The 21,827-nt window shown below is 49.9% G+C and overlaps 1 protein-coding gene and 1 pseudogene across 1 annotated transcript; one reads left to right on the forward strand and one right to left on the reverse strand.

Annotated features, from left to right (window-relative positions):
• Positions 1-269: 269 nt before the first annotated feature.
• Positions 270-6,599, reverse strand: DMRTB1 (DMRT like family B with proline rich C-terminal 1). The gene is made up of 6 exons (XM_055138318.1): positions 6,564-6,599; positions 4,616-5,255; positions 4,169-4,366; positions 3,220-3,416; positions 846-1,050; positions 270-346 (listed from the first exon to the last, which is right to left on the reverse strand). Exons 1-6 carry the CDS (start codon positions 6,597-6,599, stop codon positions 270-272), a joined length of 1,353 nt encoding a protein of 450 aa, XP_054994293.1.
• Positions 6,600-12,606: 6,007 nt separating this feature from the next.
• Positions 12,607-13,082, forward strand: LOC101555636 (60S ribosomal protein L23a-like; annotated as a pseudogene).
• Positions 13,083-21,827: the final 8,745 nt, after the last annotated feature.

A 21,827-nucleotide genomic window follows, 5' to 3' on the forward strand; every position in this document is an offset into this window, starting at 1 on the left:
GACCCAGAGATGCTTCAATTCATTCCTAAACTGGGGCTTCCACCAGCAACCGACTCCGCTCTCTCCTCTCCAGCCTCACAGCTCAGGACTCAGAGCCTCCAGCACCCTCCCTCCTCCTAGCCTGAGACAGGAAATAACTGCTACCCTATCACCCTCTTTGTCCTCCTTCACCTCATTCAATACGGTCAACAAAATCATAGCTCCCTCCCCACCCCTCCCCCTCCCACCCGGCCGGGGGTCCCACAGTGGCAGTGGGCCCGGTCCACGGTCTAGTCAGACTTCTCCTGGGTTGCCGGCTGGCTGGGATCCTCGGGCGCCTCTGCCCCTGCCTCCATCTCCCGGGCATCTGCAAAGGACAAAGCAGAAGGTCTAAGCTCCAGGAAGGAAGGAAGGTGGCACAGGGGACGGGGCCCAGCCATACCACACTTAAGGCCCTGGAAACAAAAAATAAGAGGGAAAAATCGCACCATATCTGCAGGTACAAGTTTTTCTAGAAGAGATTCCTTGTCATTTCCCCTTAATCTGCCTTTAACCTACCATGTTTGGGAGACCGTAACTGTGGCACACAGTTGCTGTGTGCGGGGCCCATTTTCCAGAGGCCTGAGGCCTAGAGGGGGCAGTGCCCAAACTACCCAGAGCCCCAGTGCCCCCCTCACCCCAGGCAGCTCCAGCTGCTGCTTCAGGTAACAGGTGCTGCTTCTCTAGGCCCTGACTGCCGGAGAGGCCAGTGGGGAAGACCTGAGCATCGAAATTGGGGATGATCCCAGGGCCAGCCCATTTGGACTTCTGTTCTCTCCACACCCCTTCCTCCAAGAAGACCCCCCAGTCTCCCGCTGCTCACATACCCGTGGGCTCCCTGTCCTCCCTTTCGGTGTCAGATAGGATGGTCAGCGAGAAGGTGGGGGGTGGCGGCGGCGGCGGCGGTGGTGGCAGCAAGTGCAGCGCAGAGAGGAAGCCTGGTGGGAGGAACTGGGGCTGCTGTGGCAGCGGCGGAGGTGGCGCTGGCGGTGCATAGAAGCTGGGTGGGAAGTCCCTGACAGGCTCAGACACCTGCATGGCACACAGCAGGGAAGGCGATGGGGAGTGGGTGGGTGTGCGGTACTAACCCGCCTGGTCTCCTTGACACCCAGCCAGAGATGGAGGGCAAGGGAGGTGAGCACAGGACTGGCCCTTCCTTGTGCCTGAGTGCCCACGCACCCCCAACCCCAGGGTGCCAGACAGAGGTGCCAACAATGTCCTCTGGGTGTCGAGAAAGGCAGCATGGGAGATGGAGCATGGGCCCAGATGGGGACCTGGGTCTATCCCAGACCACGCTGCTCTTTGTGAGGGGCTTTTCCAACACACGAAGCCACTTAAGACTTGAAGGTTAGGACCCAGGGGGAGCCTGTTGTGACATGACCAGATGTAGGAGGGAAGTTGGTCAGCTGAGGCAGGAGGTGCTGGCCACCGACCCTTCCCCAGAGGATGATGCTGGGCCTGGGAATGAGAAGGGGCACCAAGCAGGCCACGTGTCCTCAAACGCTGTCCTGCGGTTCAGGTGACAGGCCCATGGTCCGTGTCTTACTCGACACGGGCGAGCGGCACCCACAGCTATCTCCTACAGGAAGTCTGCGCCCAACCGGGCACTTGCAAGTGTTCTTCACCAGGAGGTGGAGAAACCGTGGACAGTCGCACAGAAGCAGTGTCACCTGCAGGTAGTCCCTCAACCACTCCTAAGACTGCCTGGGCCTGCCAGTGCAGTGCCTGCCCACAAGGAAGCCCCACAGGCCAGCCCCGAGCCAGCACGTCCCCTGCATTTCCCTCAAGCGCACCAACAGGCGGTGAGGAGGGGCCTTCAGGTGACCTCCCAGCCCATGGGGCTAGGAAGCACTAGAAGACTAGACCAGGCTGTGTCCATCCTGAGGCCTGTGTTCCTCATGGACGGCAGCAGCAAGAAGGGTGGAATCAAGTCCCACCCTGCAGACACTGCCCGACCTGCTGAAGAGACATGAGCAGGGCAGGGCAGGGGGTTTCTGGTGCTTCCTCCAACAGCCGCTCCACAGGCCGACGCTCCCTCTGGCTCCCAGATCGGGCCTGACGCCCATGGTGGCAGCTGAGGCCCTGGGAGCCCACTGAGACCCCACTTCTCGCCAAGGCCGTCTGGCAGCCTGTCAGTCAGAGCATTCACTGCCCTGGCAGACGGCAGTGTGTGCTGCACTTGGCCCAGCCCCTCTCTTTGTGTAGACGCTTGCTGCCCCAGGCTGCTGTGCAGTGGCCAGTGCCACCGATTTCAGTTGGGCAAACTTCACCCACGCCCTGTACCCCTGCCTGGGGGAAGCAATCAGGAATGCTCGCCGCCCAAACGGAGCGGTACACCGCCATACAGAGGCGGGGGAGGGCTGCGATGGGGGTGGGGATACTGGGGACACTGGTGGTGGAAACTGTGCACTGGTGGGGGGATGGGTGTCCGATCACTGTATGACTGAAACTCAAGCATGAAAGCTCTGTAACTATCCCACGGTGATTCAATTCTTAAAATTTTTTTAAAAGGGAGAGGTCTTTTTATCACTGTGGTCTTCAGGAGCTGGAGCTGAGAGCACAGAGCCAGGGAGCCCGACTCAGACCGGCCCTACACGGGGTCGGCTGATTCTCTGATCCTCAGGCCCCACCTTGGGGAAGGCTAGGGAGCGCCTCACTGGCCCCTGCGAGGGCGGCACCCATGGGCACTGCCAAGAAAGCCGGAGTGGGGAGGCAGCACCCACACCTGGTCTGGCGCTGGAATACAGTTACCACCCCAGGAGAGTACAAGTCCCCTCTAGCTGGTGAGCAAACCCTTCTGAGTGAGGGGGGCTGCTGGTCCCTCTCTGGGGGGGTTAGGGTTCCAGAGACAACCGGCGGCTCCTGAGGTTGTCCATTTTCCCTTTCTGTTTGGGTTTGGGGCCACAGCTGGCAGTGCCCAGGGATAACGCCTCCCTCTGCACAGCCTGCGGGGCTCTGAGTACGACGTGGGTTCCGGGAATTGGGCCGGGAGTGACCGCACGCTGTACCATGGCTCCTGCCCTCGTGCTCTGCTCCCGAGGCGGTGCAGGCCTGAGCTCTGATGGGCACATGTGCGCCCCCGCAAGGGTGGCGGGGAACGGGCAGGTGAGGCACATCTCACAGGCCTAAGGTCCACACCGCCTTCCTCCTACCAGCACCCGGGGCCTAGCACGGGGCACGCGGCGGGCGGGCGGGACTCACCAGGTCTCCCCCACGGTAGTGGGTGCAGGACACGTGCCGGAAGTCCCGCTGCAAGGGGATGCCCGTGCCCGGGGCGGCGTCCGGGTAGCCCAGCGGGAACGGGCGGAAGGGGCGCATGCTGGGGTACAGCTTGCCGGGCTCTCTCTCCAGGTAGTCGGGCCCCACGGCGCCGCCGGAGCTGATGTTCAACGGAAGTCCTGGAGGTGTCAGAAACACGGGTGGGGAGGGGCGGCGAGGGAGGTAGGGAAGGGGAGGAGAGTGTCACGTGACCACCCCACCCCCACGGACCCGCTTAACCCTCCCTGTTTTTCCCGCCTTCGGGGGGGGTCCTCCACCAGAGCCCCCGTCACCCTTCCTGCGCCTTCTCCCTCCTCCCTTTCCCCCAGTCCTCGCTCCGCAGCTCCTGCGCTGCTGCTGCCTCAGCGTGTCTCTGAAGTGCTCCCCACGGACACGGTTCCTGGCGGCAAAGTATGAGTCCTCGGCCCCTGGTCCCTGGGCCAGAACGAAGAACAGCCCCCTTCCCAGAGCTGCGGGGCGGCCTTAGCGTCCCTCAGTGCCCGGAACATTCTGGAAGCCCGGGAGGCTTCCAGAGCATCCCGGAGCCTGCGCAGTCAGCCCGACGCTCCATCCCCCTGTCCACGGCGGGGAGGAGGACACGGGCACGCCCGCTCGGAGAACCATCATTCGTTGTGGCCCAGGCGCTACTTCCGGGGACTCTGGCCAACCAGCCGGCCAAGACGAGGCGCGGCCGGGCCCCCACGGCCGGAGACACGGGCCCGCGCGTTCCCCAACTCCTTCAACTCCCTCACGGCCCAGCTTTTTGGGAGCCCAATCTTTCCCAGGCCTCAAATCTACACGGGCGCCTTGAAATTGTATTTCCACGCGAGCTGCCTGACATAACTCATGTGCATAGCAGAATGACAGAAAAAGAGAAGAGAGGCCACCACACCCCAACGGACGCACAGCTCTCCGACGGAAGACAGAAAATGGCTGCCGAGGATCTGCGCAGGCGCCGTGGGCCTGGCGGGCAGGCTGAGGGGCGGAGCGTCGGGGAGCAGGCGGGAAAGGAGCGTGCGCAGGCGCAGTCGGGGCACGGCGTGGCTCCCGCGCCCGGGAAAGCCCGGCGCGCAGGCGCGGTGGGGCCAGACTAGGCGCGAAGGGCCGCCATGCCACGCCGCCCGGAAGCCATCTTGATCTCCACTACCGCCAGGCCTGGGCCGCGGCCTAAACATTGCGAGCCGCGGAGACCAATTACCCCTCCTTTAACTTTTGCCCCCCGAAAAGGGCAAAAATAGAAAAAAAAATCCCGCCCCTATCCCGAGCATGGGTTCCCCTGGAAAGCCTATTTCCCCCTGTGCCCGCCCCCTCCCGGGGCGCCGGGAGCCCGGGGTCTTACCGAAGTCGGCGAAGGGCGGGCCTGGCATGGGCGGCAGCGGCCCCCGGAAGGCGGGCCGGCCCGAGCCTCCGCGGCCCGCGGCCTCGGCGCCGAAGAAGAGCCCGGCCGGGCTGGGCGCGGCGGCGGCGGCGGGGGCGGGGGTGGCCGCGCCTCGCTCGCTCGGGCCCGCGTGGCCCAGGCCGCCCAGCACGGGCTGGAAGGCGCTGGGGCCCGGGCTGGGCCCGCGCGGAGGCCGCTCCGGGAAGCCGGGGGCCACGCAGGGGGCCACGCGGGCCTCGGCGTCCGGCTCTGCGGCGGGCAGCACGGCGGGCGCAGGCGGCAGCGGCGGGCGGAAGCTCGGACCCGGGGCCGCGGCCGCGGTGGCCAGCTCGGGCCCCGGCGGGCACGGGCCGGCCGCCTCCTGCTCCTCCTCCCCCGCCTGCTTCTTGAGCATCTTCTGCGCGGCCATGATCTTCTGGCGCTCGGTGATCAGGTAGCACTTCTCGCAGGTGCACTGCTTCCAGCGACACTTGCCCGAGTGGCCCTTGACTGGCACCAGGAAGCCGTGGTTGCGGCACCGCGAGCACTTGGGGGTGCGCAGCATCTTGTCGGCCAGCTTGGCGGGGTCGGTCTTCAAAGGCACAACCGCCACGTCCGGAAGCTGCAGCGCGAGTGGAGCTGAGAGGAGCAGCGCCCCACAAGTCCCTGGTGCCGGGGACACTGGATACACTTGTAACAAACTGACTCTCGCTGTGTCCCCGGAACTGGAGCGGGCCCCTTGCATTTTCCCTCTCGGAGCTGCAAACTTCGGGCGTTCCGGACCCCTGTCAATGAGATGCAGAAACTCGCGTCAGGGAGGTTCCTGGTGGAATGCGAGTGCATGGATGTCATGGGGCTCCTCTGAGCTCTAAAGCATCGAATTTTTCCAAACTTCCTGCTCCCGCCACCTCCCAGACGGCTGGATTTTGAAACTTCGAGAGAAGATCTGCTTTATTTTACAAACTTGCAATTCCCGCCACCCGCAGGCAGGGATTTCGTACGTTCAAATTTTAAAAGGGGGCTACAACGTCAACGGTCCACAGATTTCGAACGCGGAGAGACGAGCCCCACCGGAAGTGAACCTGTGGTCGCGGCAACCCCGCCCCGTGGAAAAGCGGTCGGAGAAACAAACCGTGGATGTCCTTCCAGAAGTTCCAGCTGACTTTTATTTCTTATCCTGTTGATACCAGCCAATCACAATGATGCTTCCAGAATATTCTGGAGAACTCAGTGCAGTGTGATCGTTGCTGGAGGGTAGGCCCCTACCGTGGTTTTTCATTTCTTAAGCCTTGCTGGTAGAGGAATGCATCTCTGGAAGATGAACTATTGCTGTCGTTTATGACTTCCAGAACAAAGCAGCCTAGAGTGCTTTAAAGTCAAGTCGACTTTGGATAGTTGGGCATGAGCTGGAACAATTGCTTCATGTTGCCACGAATTTTGTTATTCAGGTAAAGCACACAAATCTTGGAAGACCTAAAAGCCTGGAACAGATTTCAGTTTTTTGAGTCTACAGTGCAAATTCATTTTCTTCTTTAATAGAAAATTTGGAACACTCTGAAATCCTTTGTTATGTCTAACAAAAAAATTAATAAAAACGATCCATTGGCGCCTACGATTAAAGGGTTATAATAAGAGGAGCAAGGGCAAAAGTACAGGGGGTTGAGCAAGTGCCTTGCACACAGCCAACCTAGGTTAGATCCTTGGAATATGGAACCCATATGATTCCCTCTTGCTGGGAATAAGCCCTGAGCACCAATGTGTGTGGCCCCCAAACAAATAAAAATTACAATAAGAGAATCAATACCATTTCAGGGCGTAGTTATAGTTAATACCTCGATAATAGGGGAATATTTAAAACTGCCATTTTTGTTTTTGTGTTCTTCATTTTCTTTCTCTGGTAGCAATGGCAGAAGCTAGTCTTGGTGTTCACCCTCCTTTTCTTGGACCTCCGATTGCAGCTGTACATGTCTTACCAGTTGCCTGAGACTAGGAAATGTTTTTCAGTCTGAGGCTAACAGGAGACTAGAATGCTGAAAAGAGGTTGTAAAGCCCTTTTCTGCTTAAAAGCACAATACTCCTATTATGCATGCAAAAGTATATTCTGTTTTTGGAATTTTTTTTTCGTTTGGGATGCCACACCCAGCAGTGATCAGGGCTTACTCCTGACTCTGTGCTCAGGGATCACTGCCCGGTGGGACTTGGAGGATTATATGCAATGCCAGGGATGGTACCTGGGGCAGCCATGTGCGAAACAAGTGGCTAAATCCCTGTACTCACTCTCCAGCCCCATCTCTGCTCTCTGTATTGGGTAGGTCTTCAGGAACTTCACTGATAACTACATTCATTTAACGAGCGCTGGGTTTTGCTTTGCTTTCCTCCTTCTCAGATTTAGACTTTAAAAATTATCTCAGGCTTTTGGACCCGGCTGTGGAAGGAGCATGACGGAGGGGCCCGAGGGAGCGCCCTCGGACTCCAAGCAGCCCACTGAACTAATTCCGGCATGGGACCAGAGACCCCACGGCGTGCTGAAGCTGTGGGACCCGGGCATCCCCCAATTCTTTTAACCTGTCTCTCTCTCAACTCCTCCCTCCTGAGCACAGCGCAGGGGCCGCGGTTTTCCTGAGCGCAAAACGGAGACGCCGATCCAGCCAAAACAGGACGTGAGCGAGCTTGCGGGAGTCCCCAGGGGGCGGGGGCGGCGACCCCCGCCCACCGCAGTTAGATACTTAAACCCACCTCCCCCACGTGTGCTTCCTTTTGGACCCGGCTGTGGAAGGAGCATGATGGAGGGGCCCGAGGGAGCGCCCTCGGACTCCAAGCAGCCCACTGAACTAATTCCGGCATGGGACCAGAGACCCCACGGCGTGCTGAAGCGGTGGGACCCGGGCATCCCCCAATTCTTTTAACCTGTCTCTCTCTCAACTCCTCCCTCCTGAGCACAGCGCAGGGGCCGCGGTTTTCCTGAGCGCAAAACGGAGACGCCGAGCCTCTCTCTAGGTTTCTCCATCTTATGAGCACCATAAAAGGGTAAAAGTTTGTAGTGATGTTATTTCTGGTTGTACTTTCCCTGGACTTTATACAGAAACCCAAAACCGCGCGGCCGCGGCCGCGCGACTTAATGTCATCTTAGTATGAGCAATATGTAATGGTTCCTTTCTAATGGGGCGGACTTTTGTGGGAGATCCTAATAGTAAGTCTGTTGCTGAAATATTGAAGGCAATCAAAGTGGTAGCCATCTCACTAGACTGAACTAAGCTATATCCCCACGCCGGCTGAGAAGAAATTTTCTTCTTTCTCGGGAAGAAACGCGGTGTGTCATCAACTACAGTGTGATGTCCATTAAGCAAACAGACCTGGTGGCGTGGGAATGGGATATAAGGGGAAAAATTATGTACAAGGAACAGCGGGACGCTGGTGGAATCTCGAGCCGGAGCCGATACCAGCGCAAGACCTTCGGTTCCAGAGACTGCTTGCAGATACTCTACAAGTCTATCAACTAAGCCAGAGCCCCACGCCTGCTGATGACGGGAAATAACCATCCTTTTCGTTTTTTTTTTCCCTTGTCAGGCAGCGTGGCGATTACTAAAACAGGCGTGAACTCGGTGGCGCGGGGCAAGGGGGAAAAAGAAAAACTATGTAACAAACAGCGGGACTTAATATCTCTATATTCTTAGCAATGGAGAACTATCAAATGCCTCCTTGGCAATAGGACTGCTTTTCTTTTTTGGGGGAAACCCCAACAACGGTAGTGAGTTGTGTGTTGAAACATGGAATGTAATCGAAATAAGGCGTAAACGAAGTGAAACATATCATGTGCAAGGGTTGGGACTGGGGAGGTGGGAGGGGGCGGCAGGTATACTGGGGGGGTTGGTGATGGAAGATGGGCACTGGTGAAGTGAAGGGTGTTTGAGAACTGTATAACCGACATAATCCTGAGAACTATGTAACCCTCCACATGGTGATTCAATAAAATTTAAAAAAAAAAATTATCTCAGGCCACGAAAGGTGGGATAAAGTATAGGGGCATCAGTTGGATAATGGTGGGTGATTAACTAGATCTCTAGTGGTGGGTGAGGTGTCATACAAACATTTGTAGGGGCTGGAGAGATAGTGCAGTGGTTAGGGCACTAGCCTTGCACACAAATGACTGGGATTCGATCCCAGATATCCCGTTTGGTCCCCTGAGCAACCACCAGGAGTATCTTTTGAGCACCACTGGGTGTGTGGCCCAAGTATAAACAAAAAAGCACACACAAAAAAGCACACACCAGCATTTGTTGAGGTAAAGCTGTACTCCGAAAAACATATGGTATTGTAAGAGCTGGAGCGATGGTGTAGCAGACAGTGTGGTTGTCTTGCATATGGCTGGTTGGGATTTGATCCCCACATCCCAGATGGTCTCCAGAGCCCACCAGGAGTGATCCCTGAGTGCAGAGCCAGGAGTTATCCCCGAGCACCACCAGGTGTGGCCCAAACACAAACCCCCAAAAATTAGAAAATAAAAATCATAAGGTATTATAAATTGATGGTATCATAAATAATACATTTAACAATAAAATGAATGAACAAAGAAATTAAGTAGAATCCTTACAATTATATCAAAATAACAAGATATATATAGTCTCATAGATAAAAGGGCAGGCGAGTTCCTCTTCTGACTGCACCCGGTTTAGAATGTCTAATTTTTTTCACAAAACTTATCATTTGAAAATGGCAGTAAAGTTACTTAAAATCAAAGTTTCAGTTCTTCTGTCAAAAGGTCTGGGGCTTAAATTGTCCATTTTATGATACTGCAGAGCATAAGGTCGTCAAATTTAAATTTTAACAGCAAGAGCTCTCAGGTGATAAGGCCTGAAAGAAAAAAGTACTCTCATATATTTTCTGCTTGGCCACCCATTTTCTTATTTTTTAAAATTTTCCTAATAATGTTTAAAGGAAAATTCTATTCAAAGCTATATAAATTAACATTTTGCCTTGTTAAGCACAAAATGCTTTCATATTTACTTCATCACTTTGAGGACAAAATACACCTAAGGTAATGTGAATTTGCATCATGCTTTGAGAACATTAATATATAATTATATGTCTTTTTAATCGGCAATCACATTGTAAGATGCAGAAACTGCAGGGTTTATACAGTAAACAAACCAGAGGGGGGTGGGTAATAAACCTGTTTCTCTCTTCCTGCCCTAGTCTCAATTTATGTAGGTAAATTCTGAGAGAGTTTTATTTATTTCACTCCTGGAAATTCAGGCAAATTGGTAGCTTTGTTTTATTTAGTTTGATGATTGATTACTTCTCAGGCTGCTAATTTATATAAATGCACACATGCACACACACACACACTTCTTTAAATTTCTATTTTAAAGGATAGTCAAAATGGGAGCAGCAAATACACTCAATGAACCAATCCCCTTCCTTTTCCCACACCTAAACCTTAGAAAGAAGGTCTGCATCAAGCAAAAGTTCATAAGCCAAAGTTTATTAAAAATGTTTTTATTTCTGGGGAATCATCAGTTTGACTAACCACAAAAGGGCTGGTTGGTCTTATCTAACTTTCCGATTCAGTTATGCACACCCCTCCCCCTTCTCTCTAGATCCCAAGTTTCTTACCTTAAATTATATCTTTTCTTTTCAGTTAACAGGATTGCTGTTCGTACTGTTTAGTTCATTTTCATGTTTTAAAAACCTTGCATTACGCAGTGCACGGGAGTGCCATTCATAATCATTACATATTGCATGCACTGTAATGTGTCATTACTGGTAGCACGCAAGAGTGAAGAGGGTGCTTTTAGCCTATAGCCTCTTTCCCCCATCAGCTATAACCCAGATATCTGCTTGCTTCCCAGTCTTCAAGGCACTCTCTGGTGAGCAATGAGAACTTTATTGAAGATTTTGGAGGAGGAGGAGGGGAGCACGTATATATCTGATAGCAGATGCTTTAAAATCCTGCCTTAGCAGTTCTGTTCTCTCAAAAACCAGCTCCATGATGCATCCTCCCAGCTTCTCCCTCCCATCTTGATGTTTTGAGGGTTCTGTCGGAGCTGTGGTCATATTATGTTCCTTTCTCTTTTACACAAAATGGACCCTCAGAAAAATATTTGTTAAATATGCAAATAAATCTTGCCTCTTCCTGTTCCCTATACCAAAGTTACTAAAACTTGCTCCACATCTACTTAGTGAAATAGAGACCCCCAAAGTGAGCAAGTCCACACACCTGGTGGGCAAAATTGGGGGATCTGCTTTGGTTCCGTGAACTCACTCCTTCACCCCTACCGGCTTGGTGCTAGCAATGATTCTAGCTCTTCTACCTCAGTGTTTGTGTGTGTCCTGTATGGGAAGTAGTTCACAGAACCTTCCTGAGTATCCTTACGAGTCACCATTCCCAGGTTGCTGAGCTGCAGAGAGCCATGGTTCCAAAACACGAACTCTTCCCTGAGTCTCCACTGCACGCCTGCTACCTCAACATTTCTCCAAAGCAAACAAAAGTGCTCTCCCATCCAAGAAAGTTTTGGAGGAAACCAGAAATTTTTTTTAATTACAACTTCTGAATGATGGGGGATCTGGAGATAACACCCTAGTCTCCTTGATCAGTTCCTGCTTCCCTTCACATGCAGCTGATATTTATCGATACTGTGCTAAGCATGTGGGGGAGGGGGGCAGAAAAGAGGAGCTTTGCCTTTTAGCAAAACGTTTTAGCTGGCCATCAGCAAAGCAGGAGCTTCAGGGAGCCCCAGGGTGCAATGCAACCCATGTGGGGTTCTAACCTGAAGGAGAAAATTGAATAAGATTTCCATAGGGGATGCATCTTTTAGCTGAGGTCTACAGGATGAGAGGAAGGTAGCTGGGCGGGTAACGGGAGGGTGTGAGGGAGCAGACAGCAGGTGGGAGCATCGCGGTGGTACAGGGAATGTGAGGGATGAGATGAGATGCAGAGGGCAGGCAGCGGCCAGGCACACGGGCATCGTCAGGGGAAGTTATGGCCCTCAGCTCCACAGGACTGAGAGAAACACTTGGCAGAGCCAAGTCAAACTCAGTTCCACACATCCAGACTGCCAGTCCCTGCCCTTGCTTTCTTTAAGAAGGAGAAATGTAAGCCATTATATTGATTCTTGCTGAGTCTAGCAGCCAGATTAAAAATTTCATTTCAGGATTAAGATTTCTTTTTAAGAAAAGCTCAGGGGGCTTTTCTGGGGGGGTGCGGCAGCGGGGGTGGTTCTGGACATGCCCTGGAAGCAAATCCTAGTCCTGCAATAGCCCTGTGCCTGGCTGTCCCCCCTGATCACCCAGGGGCCCTGCTAATTGATTCATGTGAAGTTTCCTGAACCTTCTCATGAATCAATTAGATTCTAGCCACACAGAAGCAGGGATGGAGGGCAGAAGGCCAAGAGAAAAGAATGCGGGGCCAGAGCAATAGTACAGTGGGTAGAGCATTTGCTTTGCATGTGGCCAACCTGGTTGGTTAACCCATAGTCCCTCGAACCCGCTAGGAGTGATCCCTGAATACAGAGCCAGAAGTAAGTCCTGAACACAGCTGGGTGTAGTCCAAAAATAAGAAAGAGGGAAGAGAGAGAGAGAGAGAAGGAGAGAGAGAGAGAGAGAGAGAGAGAGAGAGGAGAGAGAGAGAGAGAGAGAGAGAGAGAGAGAGAGAGAGAGAGAGAGAGAGAGAGAGAGAGAAGATTGCGATATCATCAGACAGAATGTAGAATGTACCGGACAGCTGTGCTGGGCTGGAGCAGAGACCCTGTGTAGCAGAGAAGGGCCGCGCCAGCCAGCTGGAGTGGACATGTATACAGAACGGGGGTGTCGGCACGCAAAGCACTGATTTTTGTTGTATTTTCACTTACTAATTTAATGGGGAGAAAATCGAAACTTTCCTAGTACTTATAACTTACCAAGTACTTTTGATCATGCTATCAAATTTCAAGTAATTTTTTCCCTTAAAAAACAGTCCCTGTCCTCTTTTTACGAAGATGGCGCCGAAGGCCAAGAAGGAAGCCCCTGCCCCTCCCAAAGTTGAAGCCAAAGCCAAAGCTTTGAAGGCCAAGAAAGCAGTGCTGAAAGGCGTCCACAGCCAGAAAAAGAAAAAGATCCACACATCACCCACCTTTTGAAGACCCAAGACCCTGTGGCTGAGAAGGCAACCCAAATACCCTCGGAAGAGCACCCCTAGGAGAAACAAGCTTGACCGTTATGCCATCACCAAGTTTCCTCTCACTACTGAGTCGGCCATGAAGAAGATAGAAGATAACAACACACTTGTGTTCATTGTGGATGCCAAGGCCAGCAAGCACCAGATTAAACAGGCTGTGAAGAAGCTCTATGACATTGATGTAGCCAAGGTCAACACCCTGATTAGGCCTGATGGAGAGAAAAAGGCATATGTTCGGCGGGCTCCTGATTATGACGCCTTGGATGTTGCCAACAAAAATGGGATCATCTAAACAGTCCAGCTGACTAATCCTAAATACAGTATTTTTCCACCATAAAAAAAAGTCCCTGTCCCTATAATACATTGTTTACAGGGGGAAAATCGCCGTAAGTACTACTGTCCTTTCATAAAATGCAAAAATGGTTAAACAGGCATGAGTTAAATGCCAATATACACACGGGTAAAATCAGAGTCAAGTAGAACAAAGGAGCAAGGAAAATTGAATTTAATCTTTCCTTTCCTATGTATGTTCCTTGTCTAGTGTCTTAGAACAATATATTTCTATTGATCAAAACAAAGAGCAGAATACACCCTCCACCCCATTATGCTTCATGATAGTAGCAAGCAGATACCAAGAATTCGTATTTGTTTTTCAAGAGAATTTTCCATTTTTTGTCAGAGTCAGTATATATGCAGTCCGTGTTGTGACTTTAATCAGATGTCAAGAAAAACTGCTCCAGGGGTCTGGGGACAGGGAAGAGTGCCTGCCTGTGGGCCTGGTCTCTTTCATTCCATCCCTGGCACTGGTCCACATACCAAGGGTGATAGACCTGGTGGCACTGCCGTTTGTGATCCCTGTGGCATCACAGAAACAGGCTGTTTCCGGTGTGTGGCAACCAAGTGTGTCCAGCCACTACAACCAACGGTGCTCCAACCCATTGTGCACTTCAAATACAAAAGGGGGATACTGGGAAAACTAAGAGAGAATTTGATCACGACTGCTTAGCTGTGCTACCCTGGCTATCTGGCTGTGTTCCTTTTTCTTTCTTTCTTCTTTTTTTTGGGGGGGGTCGCAAGGGTTTGGTGCCACACCTCGCTATGCTCAGGGGTTACTTCTGGCTCTGCACTCAGGATTCACTCCTGGCGGTGCTCGGGGGACCCATATGGGATTCCCGAGATTAACCCTGGGTCAGTTGTGTGCAAGACAAGCACCTTACCTGATGTACCATCTCTCCAGCCCCTGTGCCTTAACTTCCTCGTGCCTCAGGAGCTATTTGTAAAATGTGCTGCCAAATACATATATCCATTTTAGTCATGTAAATATTTAATGAGTGCTTTCAGTTTTCAAACATGATCTTACTTAAACCCTGGAACAACATCTGTAGGGAAGGCACCAATTGTGTCTATTTGATCAATGATAAAATTGAAGTACTCTTACCCAGGGTATACAGGAAGTGGCAGAAATATGCAGGACTGAGAGGCTAGTCTCAAGCAAACACTATTTTTGGCCATCCTATATTTTTATAATTTACTATATAAAATAAGATCTCTGTTTCTTGTGGGATTAGTGAGATAATGAGTATAGAATGCCCAGCCCCAAGTCTGGCATGTCACACATGACTAGCATGCATGGCAGAATATGAAGGAGAACGAAGGGGCAAGGGAAATGGGAAAGAAAAACAATGAAATGTTTCTAACTTGCCCCAGGCCTGGAGTGATAGTACAGCAGGTAGAGGAGCATTTGCCTTGCATGAGGCCGACCAGGGTTTGATTCCTCCATCCCTCTCAGAGAGCTTGGAAAGCTACTGAGAGTATTTCGCCCAAATGGCAGAGCCTGGCAGGCTACCCATGGCATATTTGATATGCCAAAAACAGTAACAACAAGTCTCACAATGGAGATATTACTGGTGCCCGCAGGAGAAAATCGATGAACAATGGGACAATAGTGCAATGAAGTGCTACCCCAGATCACCTCCAACCAGAAGACTTGACTCAGCTGGAGAAACTTTCTGGGTCACTCTCCAAGCTCAAGTGGAACACTCAAGTAGAAGCCATGCTGGCGCATGTGACAGCTGTTCCTCATCTGTCCAGGTGAAGGGGTGCTGAACATCAAAGGTGCTCGACAGAGAGCAAAGACACGGCAGGGAGAGGATTGTGAAATACCTCATTAATTATGTAGGTGACCAATTAAAGTGCTATTTTGATCTAAATGGCTGATGCGCAGAAGCTGGGAAAAGTATTCGCAACACCCGCCTGTCCTTCGCCAACTACAAGACCAAGATGACTGCCCTCCAATGTCCTGATAGATCTATCACATCTTCCAGAAGGGCAATGGAAAAGGTTATCCACGATGTCTACTTGGGTCTCTTTGATAGCCACGTCCACCTGCCCACATACCAAATTCTGCAGGATGGATATGTCGTTCCCAGGGTTCTCCCTTCTGAAATCCCACACACCATTTCATTGGTATAAAAGCATACAGCACCTGGTCCAGACAAGGTCAGACCCGAATACCTGAAGAATCTGCCGCCAGTACTTGTCAATACACTGACTTCACATGCTACCTATCTGAATGCAAGGTTCTGTCCCAATGGAAAACCAGCAGGACAGTTCTGTTGTACAAGAAGGGAGACATCCACGACAAGGGCAACTATCGCTCAATCTGCCTGTTGTCCATCGTCTACAAGTTATTCACATGAGTCATCCTGAATAGGATTGGCAGAACACTAGATGAAGGACAACTATGTGAGCAAGCTGGGTTCCGAAAAGGATTGAGCACAATCGACCATATCCACATAGTGACCACGCTCATTGAGGTTTCTCGAGAACTCGAGATGCCGCTCTGTCTAATATTCATTGATTTAAAGAAGGCCTTTGATTCTGTTGAGACTGAAGTGGTCATCAAAGCCCTAGCCAAACAGAGTGTTTAAACTCAATACATCAGGATCCTCCATGAGCTGTATTATGGATTCACCACCAGGATCTCACCATTCTACAAGGAAGTGATCATCGACGTAAAGAGAGGGGTTCAACAGGGTGACACCCTTTCACCAAAACTCTTCAGTGCCACCTTTGAGAACGTCATGTGACGACTGAAATGGGAAGGAATGGGAGTGAAGATAGACGGTCGGCAACTACACCTCCTCTGCTTCACTGATGACATCGTTCTCATAATACCAAGTATCAGCCAAGCAGCACAAATGCTGGCCAACTTCAACCGTGAGTGTGGAAAAGTCGGACTGCAGCTAAATCTCACAAAGACAATGAGAAACAAACTAGTTCCTGACGTTCCATTTGCCCTCAATGGAATGAACATCTCTGAATGCAGCAGTTATATGTACCTAGGTCGAGAACTCAACCTGACAAACAACCTGTCACCTGAACTGCGCAGGAGGAAGAGAGCAGCATGGAACACCTTCAAGAGCATCAAAGAAGTGGTTAAGAGGATGAAGAACCTCCAGCTCCGGGCACATCTTTTCAACTCCACCATTCTTCTTGCACTAAAATATGCCTCAGAGACCTGGGTCCTGTGAAAACAGGATGAGAACGCTATTCAGGTATCCCAAAGAGTAATCGAAAGAGCTATGCTTAGAGTATCACGCTTCACTCAAGTGAGAGAAGGAATCCGGAGTTCCGACCTCTGTCGGTGGTCGAGAATCAGGGACACTGTCTCACTTGCCAACGCGTCGAAAATCAGATGGGCCGGACACATAATGCGGTTCAGAGATAACCACTGGACTAGAGCTGTTTACCAAGTTGTTTCCACGGGATGTCAAAAGACCGTGTGGCCACCCACCTAATGAGATGGTCAGACTTCTTTGTCAAAACTCTAAACAAATAAACAGTTTGAGGCTCTTCGTGTTCCTGAAGTGAGAAGATACCATTGGGCTACACTAGCACGAGACAGGGATGAGTGGAGATGTTACTGGTGCCCGCTCGAACTAATTGAAGATCAACGGGATGACAAGTGATACAAGTGATCTAAATGATATTTTCGTTCTGCTCTTTTGGCAGGGGTAGGGTTGGGCTCCACAACAGCAGTGCCCTGTGGCTGCTCCCAGCTGTCTTGCCCTTCGGTACTTGGAGGACCTTGTGGTGCCAGGGATCAAACCTGGCACTCCCCCGTGCAAAACATGTGCTCCATCCCCTTGAGATATCTCCCCAGCTTATTTGATTATTATTGTTCTACCTTATTTGATAAGCTACCCCCCCAACCCTACTGAGCTGTCAGCCCCCAGGGCAGGTCTGCAGGTAAGTGTGGGGGCTGCTCTGACCCAGCCGTGCTGAGGTGCTCGGGCTATGCTGAGCAGCATCTAGGTCCTTGCAGTGCTCAGGGCTCCAGAATGCTCTCCACGCCCGGGGATGATCTCCTATTTTATTTTCTTACTATGTCTAACAGAAAAAAATTTAATTGTGGGGCTGGAGCAATAGTACAGCAAGTAGGGTGCTTGCCTTGCACGTGGCCAATCCGGGTTCTATGTCTGGCATCCCATATAGTCCCCTGAACCCCATCAGGAGTGATTCCTGAGTGCAGAGCCAGGAATATCCCCTGAGCACCGCCGGAGTGGCCCAAAAGACAAAACACAATTTAATTGCTTCTTTGCCTCATTGTATTTCTATTGGATCACCTTGGACAAGAGTTTTCTCATGCTTTCCTCCACTTCCGAAGACCAGCTGCTAAAGTTCAAGCTGTCACACTGTCATCAACCACACAGGTTAGATCGCCTCAAAATGTCAATCAATTCCTGATCCTTCAGGGGCTTTCTGGAGGAAGCAAAAGACTCTTATGCTTTGGAATTAGAGATGTTCGTCTGACCACTAGAACACATCAGCTGGAAGAGTCTAATACAACTTTCCATTTGCATTTTGGATCTTCAGATAGATTGACGTCATTTTTATAAGAATATTTTCAGTCACCAAGTGCATGCCTTGCAAGCTCAAGGCTGGAAGTTCAATCCCTGGCAGCAGCCCCCACGTGCTGGGCACTGTCGTTCTGTGCTGTTTGGGACTCCCAGCACCACCAACCGAGTGAGTGATCTGCAGGGCTCCATGGCCGGGGCTGTTGCCAGCACGACCAAAGTGTGCCTGCACGGCAGCAAAAGCATGCCACAGCAGTGAGACTAAAACGAGTTCTTCCCCGCAGAGGCATGAGTGCAAGTCCCACAGCTGTGTGTAAGCCTGCGTCATCACAGACGCCTTCACAGCCACAACCACAGGGATGGGAAGAGAGTTGATTTTTTGAAGCTTATTTAATAAGAGAAATAGTTTCGTGTTTATCTAGTGTACATTTCCAGTAAAATACCACGTTAGCTAGAAAAGAAAGAAAGGTGCATTCTGCAGTGAAGTCACTGCACTGCTGTGAGGAAGGGCCCATCACAACCCCACCAGGAGGCCTGTTAATGACGTGCGGTCACCAGGCGTGGTCCTGAGTGCCCCAGGCACCCGAACACACCTCATTGCCAGGCCCACACATCGACCCTCTGACCCACACAGCCAGGCTGCATAGTGCTCCAAGTGGCCCTTGGATCCTTTGAGCTGTGACTTGGGAATCCTCCTAACAAATAAGAAATAAAATATTATTTACATGTTACTTGATAAATGAAGTTCTTAGGACATTTAATATTAAGAACTTTGGAAATTTAGTCAAAAATTCACTGTCACTGTCATCCTGTTGCTCATCAATTTGTTCGAGTGGGCACCAGTAACGTCTCTCATTGTGAGACTTATTGTTACTGTTTTTTGCATATCCAATATGCCATGGGTAGCTTGCCAGGCTCTGCCGTGCGGGCACGATACTCTCAGTAGCTTGCCAGGTTCTCCGAGAGGGGCGGAGGAGTCGAACATGGGTCGGCCACATGAAAGGCGAACGCCCTACCACTGTGCTATCTCTCCAGCCCTAGTAAAAAATTAAACAACATTATTCAGTCTATACTCTTCTCTCCCCAGAACCCAGCTCAGGCAAACCGTTACTATCCCTATGAACACTAATGCTGCTTTGCCTCTTTGAACAACAAAGAGGCATAAAGATTTGTCCTGAACTGTTTTCATCTAAGCCTTTGGGGATTATTACCTCTTCCAATTTTTTATACATGCTTAGGTACACTTAGTTTAATGAGTTCGGGATTGTTGCTTTCCTCCATTTAACTTGCCAGATAAATCAGAAATATTTATTTTAAGAGACAGTTTCAGGAATTTCGTCATTCCAAATCTGACCAAGTATTACAAACAAATCTCTGTTGAAATCCTGTCATTGTTTCTAATCTGGTCAAGAAAAATGGGGAGTGGGCGGGAGTACACAATTTATCAGCATAATGAGTTGATTGAGATTAAATAATTCTAAGAGTAAACATTTGACTCCCCCTCCCTTCCAGTACACCATAAATCTCCCAGAGTAAGAAGGAATATGAATTAAATAGACAAGATTTAAAATGATCCAGAGACACTGGAACATTACTGCGGGCATGTGGGACACATTTAGATAAGGTCAAACTCAGTGCAGGCTCAGAGTCTGGCCATCTTTGACTAAAGCTTTATTGCTTTGGTATGAGGATGGGGTGAGTGGTGTGGGCCATGCAGGCAAGTGGGTAGGGAAAGTGGTAACAGTGCCCTGCTGCCCAAAACCTTTTATTTCGGGGCCTTTCAGAGCCATGGATAGGGGAACAAACTCACAAACATATTTGGAGGGCATTCAACACTGCTAGCAATATGCTGTCTTTTAACTTAATAATCCAGGAAAGGAGAGGACAAACCTTATAAAACTGAGGTTTGAGAAAGTGAGATAACCTTTACAAGGCTTATAGGTAGAAGCAGAATGGGCCTGGATACCCTAAAGTCAGTGACTCTTAGACTGACACACTGGAAATGTCTAGAGGCCCTGAGTACGCATCTCTGAAGGCATTATGACCATCGCTCCCAATCAGCCTGGAGCCGAAGGTTCTAGAGACACTATGTCTTCAGTGCTGTAACCAGGAAAGTTCAGGGAAACCAGGATGAGTTGGTCACCCAAGCTAGAACTCAGCTGGAGAAAGCCTCTGGCAGGAGGGGTCAATTTGGAAAGGAAGGTGCCTGTCTGATAGTCTGTCCCGTTAGTCTAGATGGCCCAAGGTGCTATGCCACAGGAAAGCAAGTGTCTGTCTTGTTTTCTGCCCCAACACATCCGGGGACGTTGTCAAGCAAGTTCACATTTCTGCCAGTTTTGATTTCTCAGTTGGAATTGAGTTAACTGAGCAAATCATGCCCTCGGGTGCAGGCAGAGGAGAGACTGTGATGCCACATGGCCCGTGTTCTGGGAGAATTCAGGCAGGCCAGAAGAGTGTGGTGAGGAACCAAACTGGCATTCCTGCAATGCATATTAGCTGGCCAGGAGGGTTGCACTCTCGGTTCCTTCTTATAACAGCTCTAGAAGGTTCTTAGAAATATTCCTAAAAAATTTTTTTAATTAATAAATAAAGTTCAGAAGGAGGTTAAACTTCTTATCTCAGGTCATATAGCTAGAAAAGTGAGTGACAATTTATGGCTGTATTATAGTATCTGACACAGCAATGCTTAATAAATCTTAAATACCAGTTCCCATTAAGATCCTAAGAAATTAAGTTTATTAGTGTACTTCAGCCACTATTAATGTATTGAAACTTGCCTTTTCTAAACTCTGACCATGGACATACAGAGTCACCATTGGGGTATAAAGTTACCTATAGAAAGTTCATTGTATTTATTAAATGGAGAAAAATTCAAGCAAATGCAGAAACACTGTAATTACCAGGAAAACACATGAAAGGTGAGTTATTGAAGTAAAGTTTTCTTTCTTTCTGGTAGGCATATTTTGCACCTAATTCTCGAGACAGTGTAAAGCAGAAGAGCATGACAAAGATGGGGATTCAGGGCTGAGGACTTCTTCTTTTTTTTTTTTTTTGATTTTTGGGTCACACCTGGTGATGCACAGGGGTTACTCTTGGCGGTGCTCAGGGGACCATATGGGATGCTGGGAATCGCACCTGGGTTGGCCGCGTGCAAGGCAAACGTCCTACCTGCTATTCTATTGCTCCAGCCCCAAGAACTTCTTGTATAGATATGTCGTATAGACACCTTTGTGAGATCATCAAGGAGAAATCACCAATGGACATAAGTATTTGAGACTAAAAATATCTTCATCCAAACTAAAATGTCTTGATATGGAAGGGAACTAACAGAATGTCAAGATCAAATCTCAAGATCAGCCAGATACCCAAAAAATGGGTTATGTTACCAAAGAGGCCTTTGACTTTGGATAGAGAGCAACACTGGCTGTCAAGCCATTATCTATCAAATAAGAAGAATATTTAGTACAGTTTCTGCAGTAGATTTATATTTAATCACTTAGCAGGGACAGAGAGATGGTACAAGGGTAAGGTGTGCTTGCCTTGCATCCCTTCAGCACCACACATGGTTCTCCAGACACTTCTAGGAGTCAGTCCTGACCACAGCCAAGAATCACCTGTGTTCATATCTGGAGGTGGCCCCAAAACCCAAGTAAATAAATCACCTGGCAAACAGTAGGTAGCCATTGTGTTTGTTATTGTTTTATCTGAACACTCTGATTTTGTTGTATTAGCTTATGAAAACGGGGGGGGGTAAATGAAGGATACAAACTCCGATTTTCCATGTTGCCTTTACTTCAGTTCTTAGGTTTTGATTCCTTAACTTGATGAATCAACAGGTTTAGCTGCAAAACATTACAGCTCAATGGCCTAGTTGCATTCATTCGACACTGGTATTTGACTATAATGAGGACAGGTGTTCAGTAAAATTTGTTGCTTGAGAAAACATGTCTGCCTCTGCTAGCCCTCTAGTCATCATCTACAGTGCATGGTTAGAATTTTGTACCCAAAATTCTAAATATGGCATAACATAGTGTAATGTGCACTCCTCTGAAGTTTTCGATGAGATGGATTTTCAGAGTCCATTCCCAGTTCAGGGATATAAATACTAAACTATTGATCAAAGACACTTAAAAATTTCTGGAAATCCTATAATCTACCTACTGTGATTTCCAAACATGAAGTT

This window comes from Sorex araneus, chromosome 5 (assembly GCF_027595985.1).
Source record: "Sorex araneus isolate mSorAra2 chromosome 5, mSorAra2.pri, whole genome shotgun sequence".
NCBI lineage: Eukaryota > Metazoa > Chordata > Mammalia > Eulipotyphla > Soricidae > Sorex > Sorex araneus.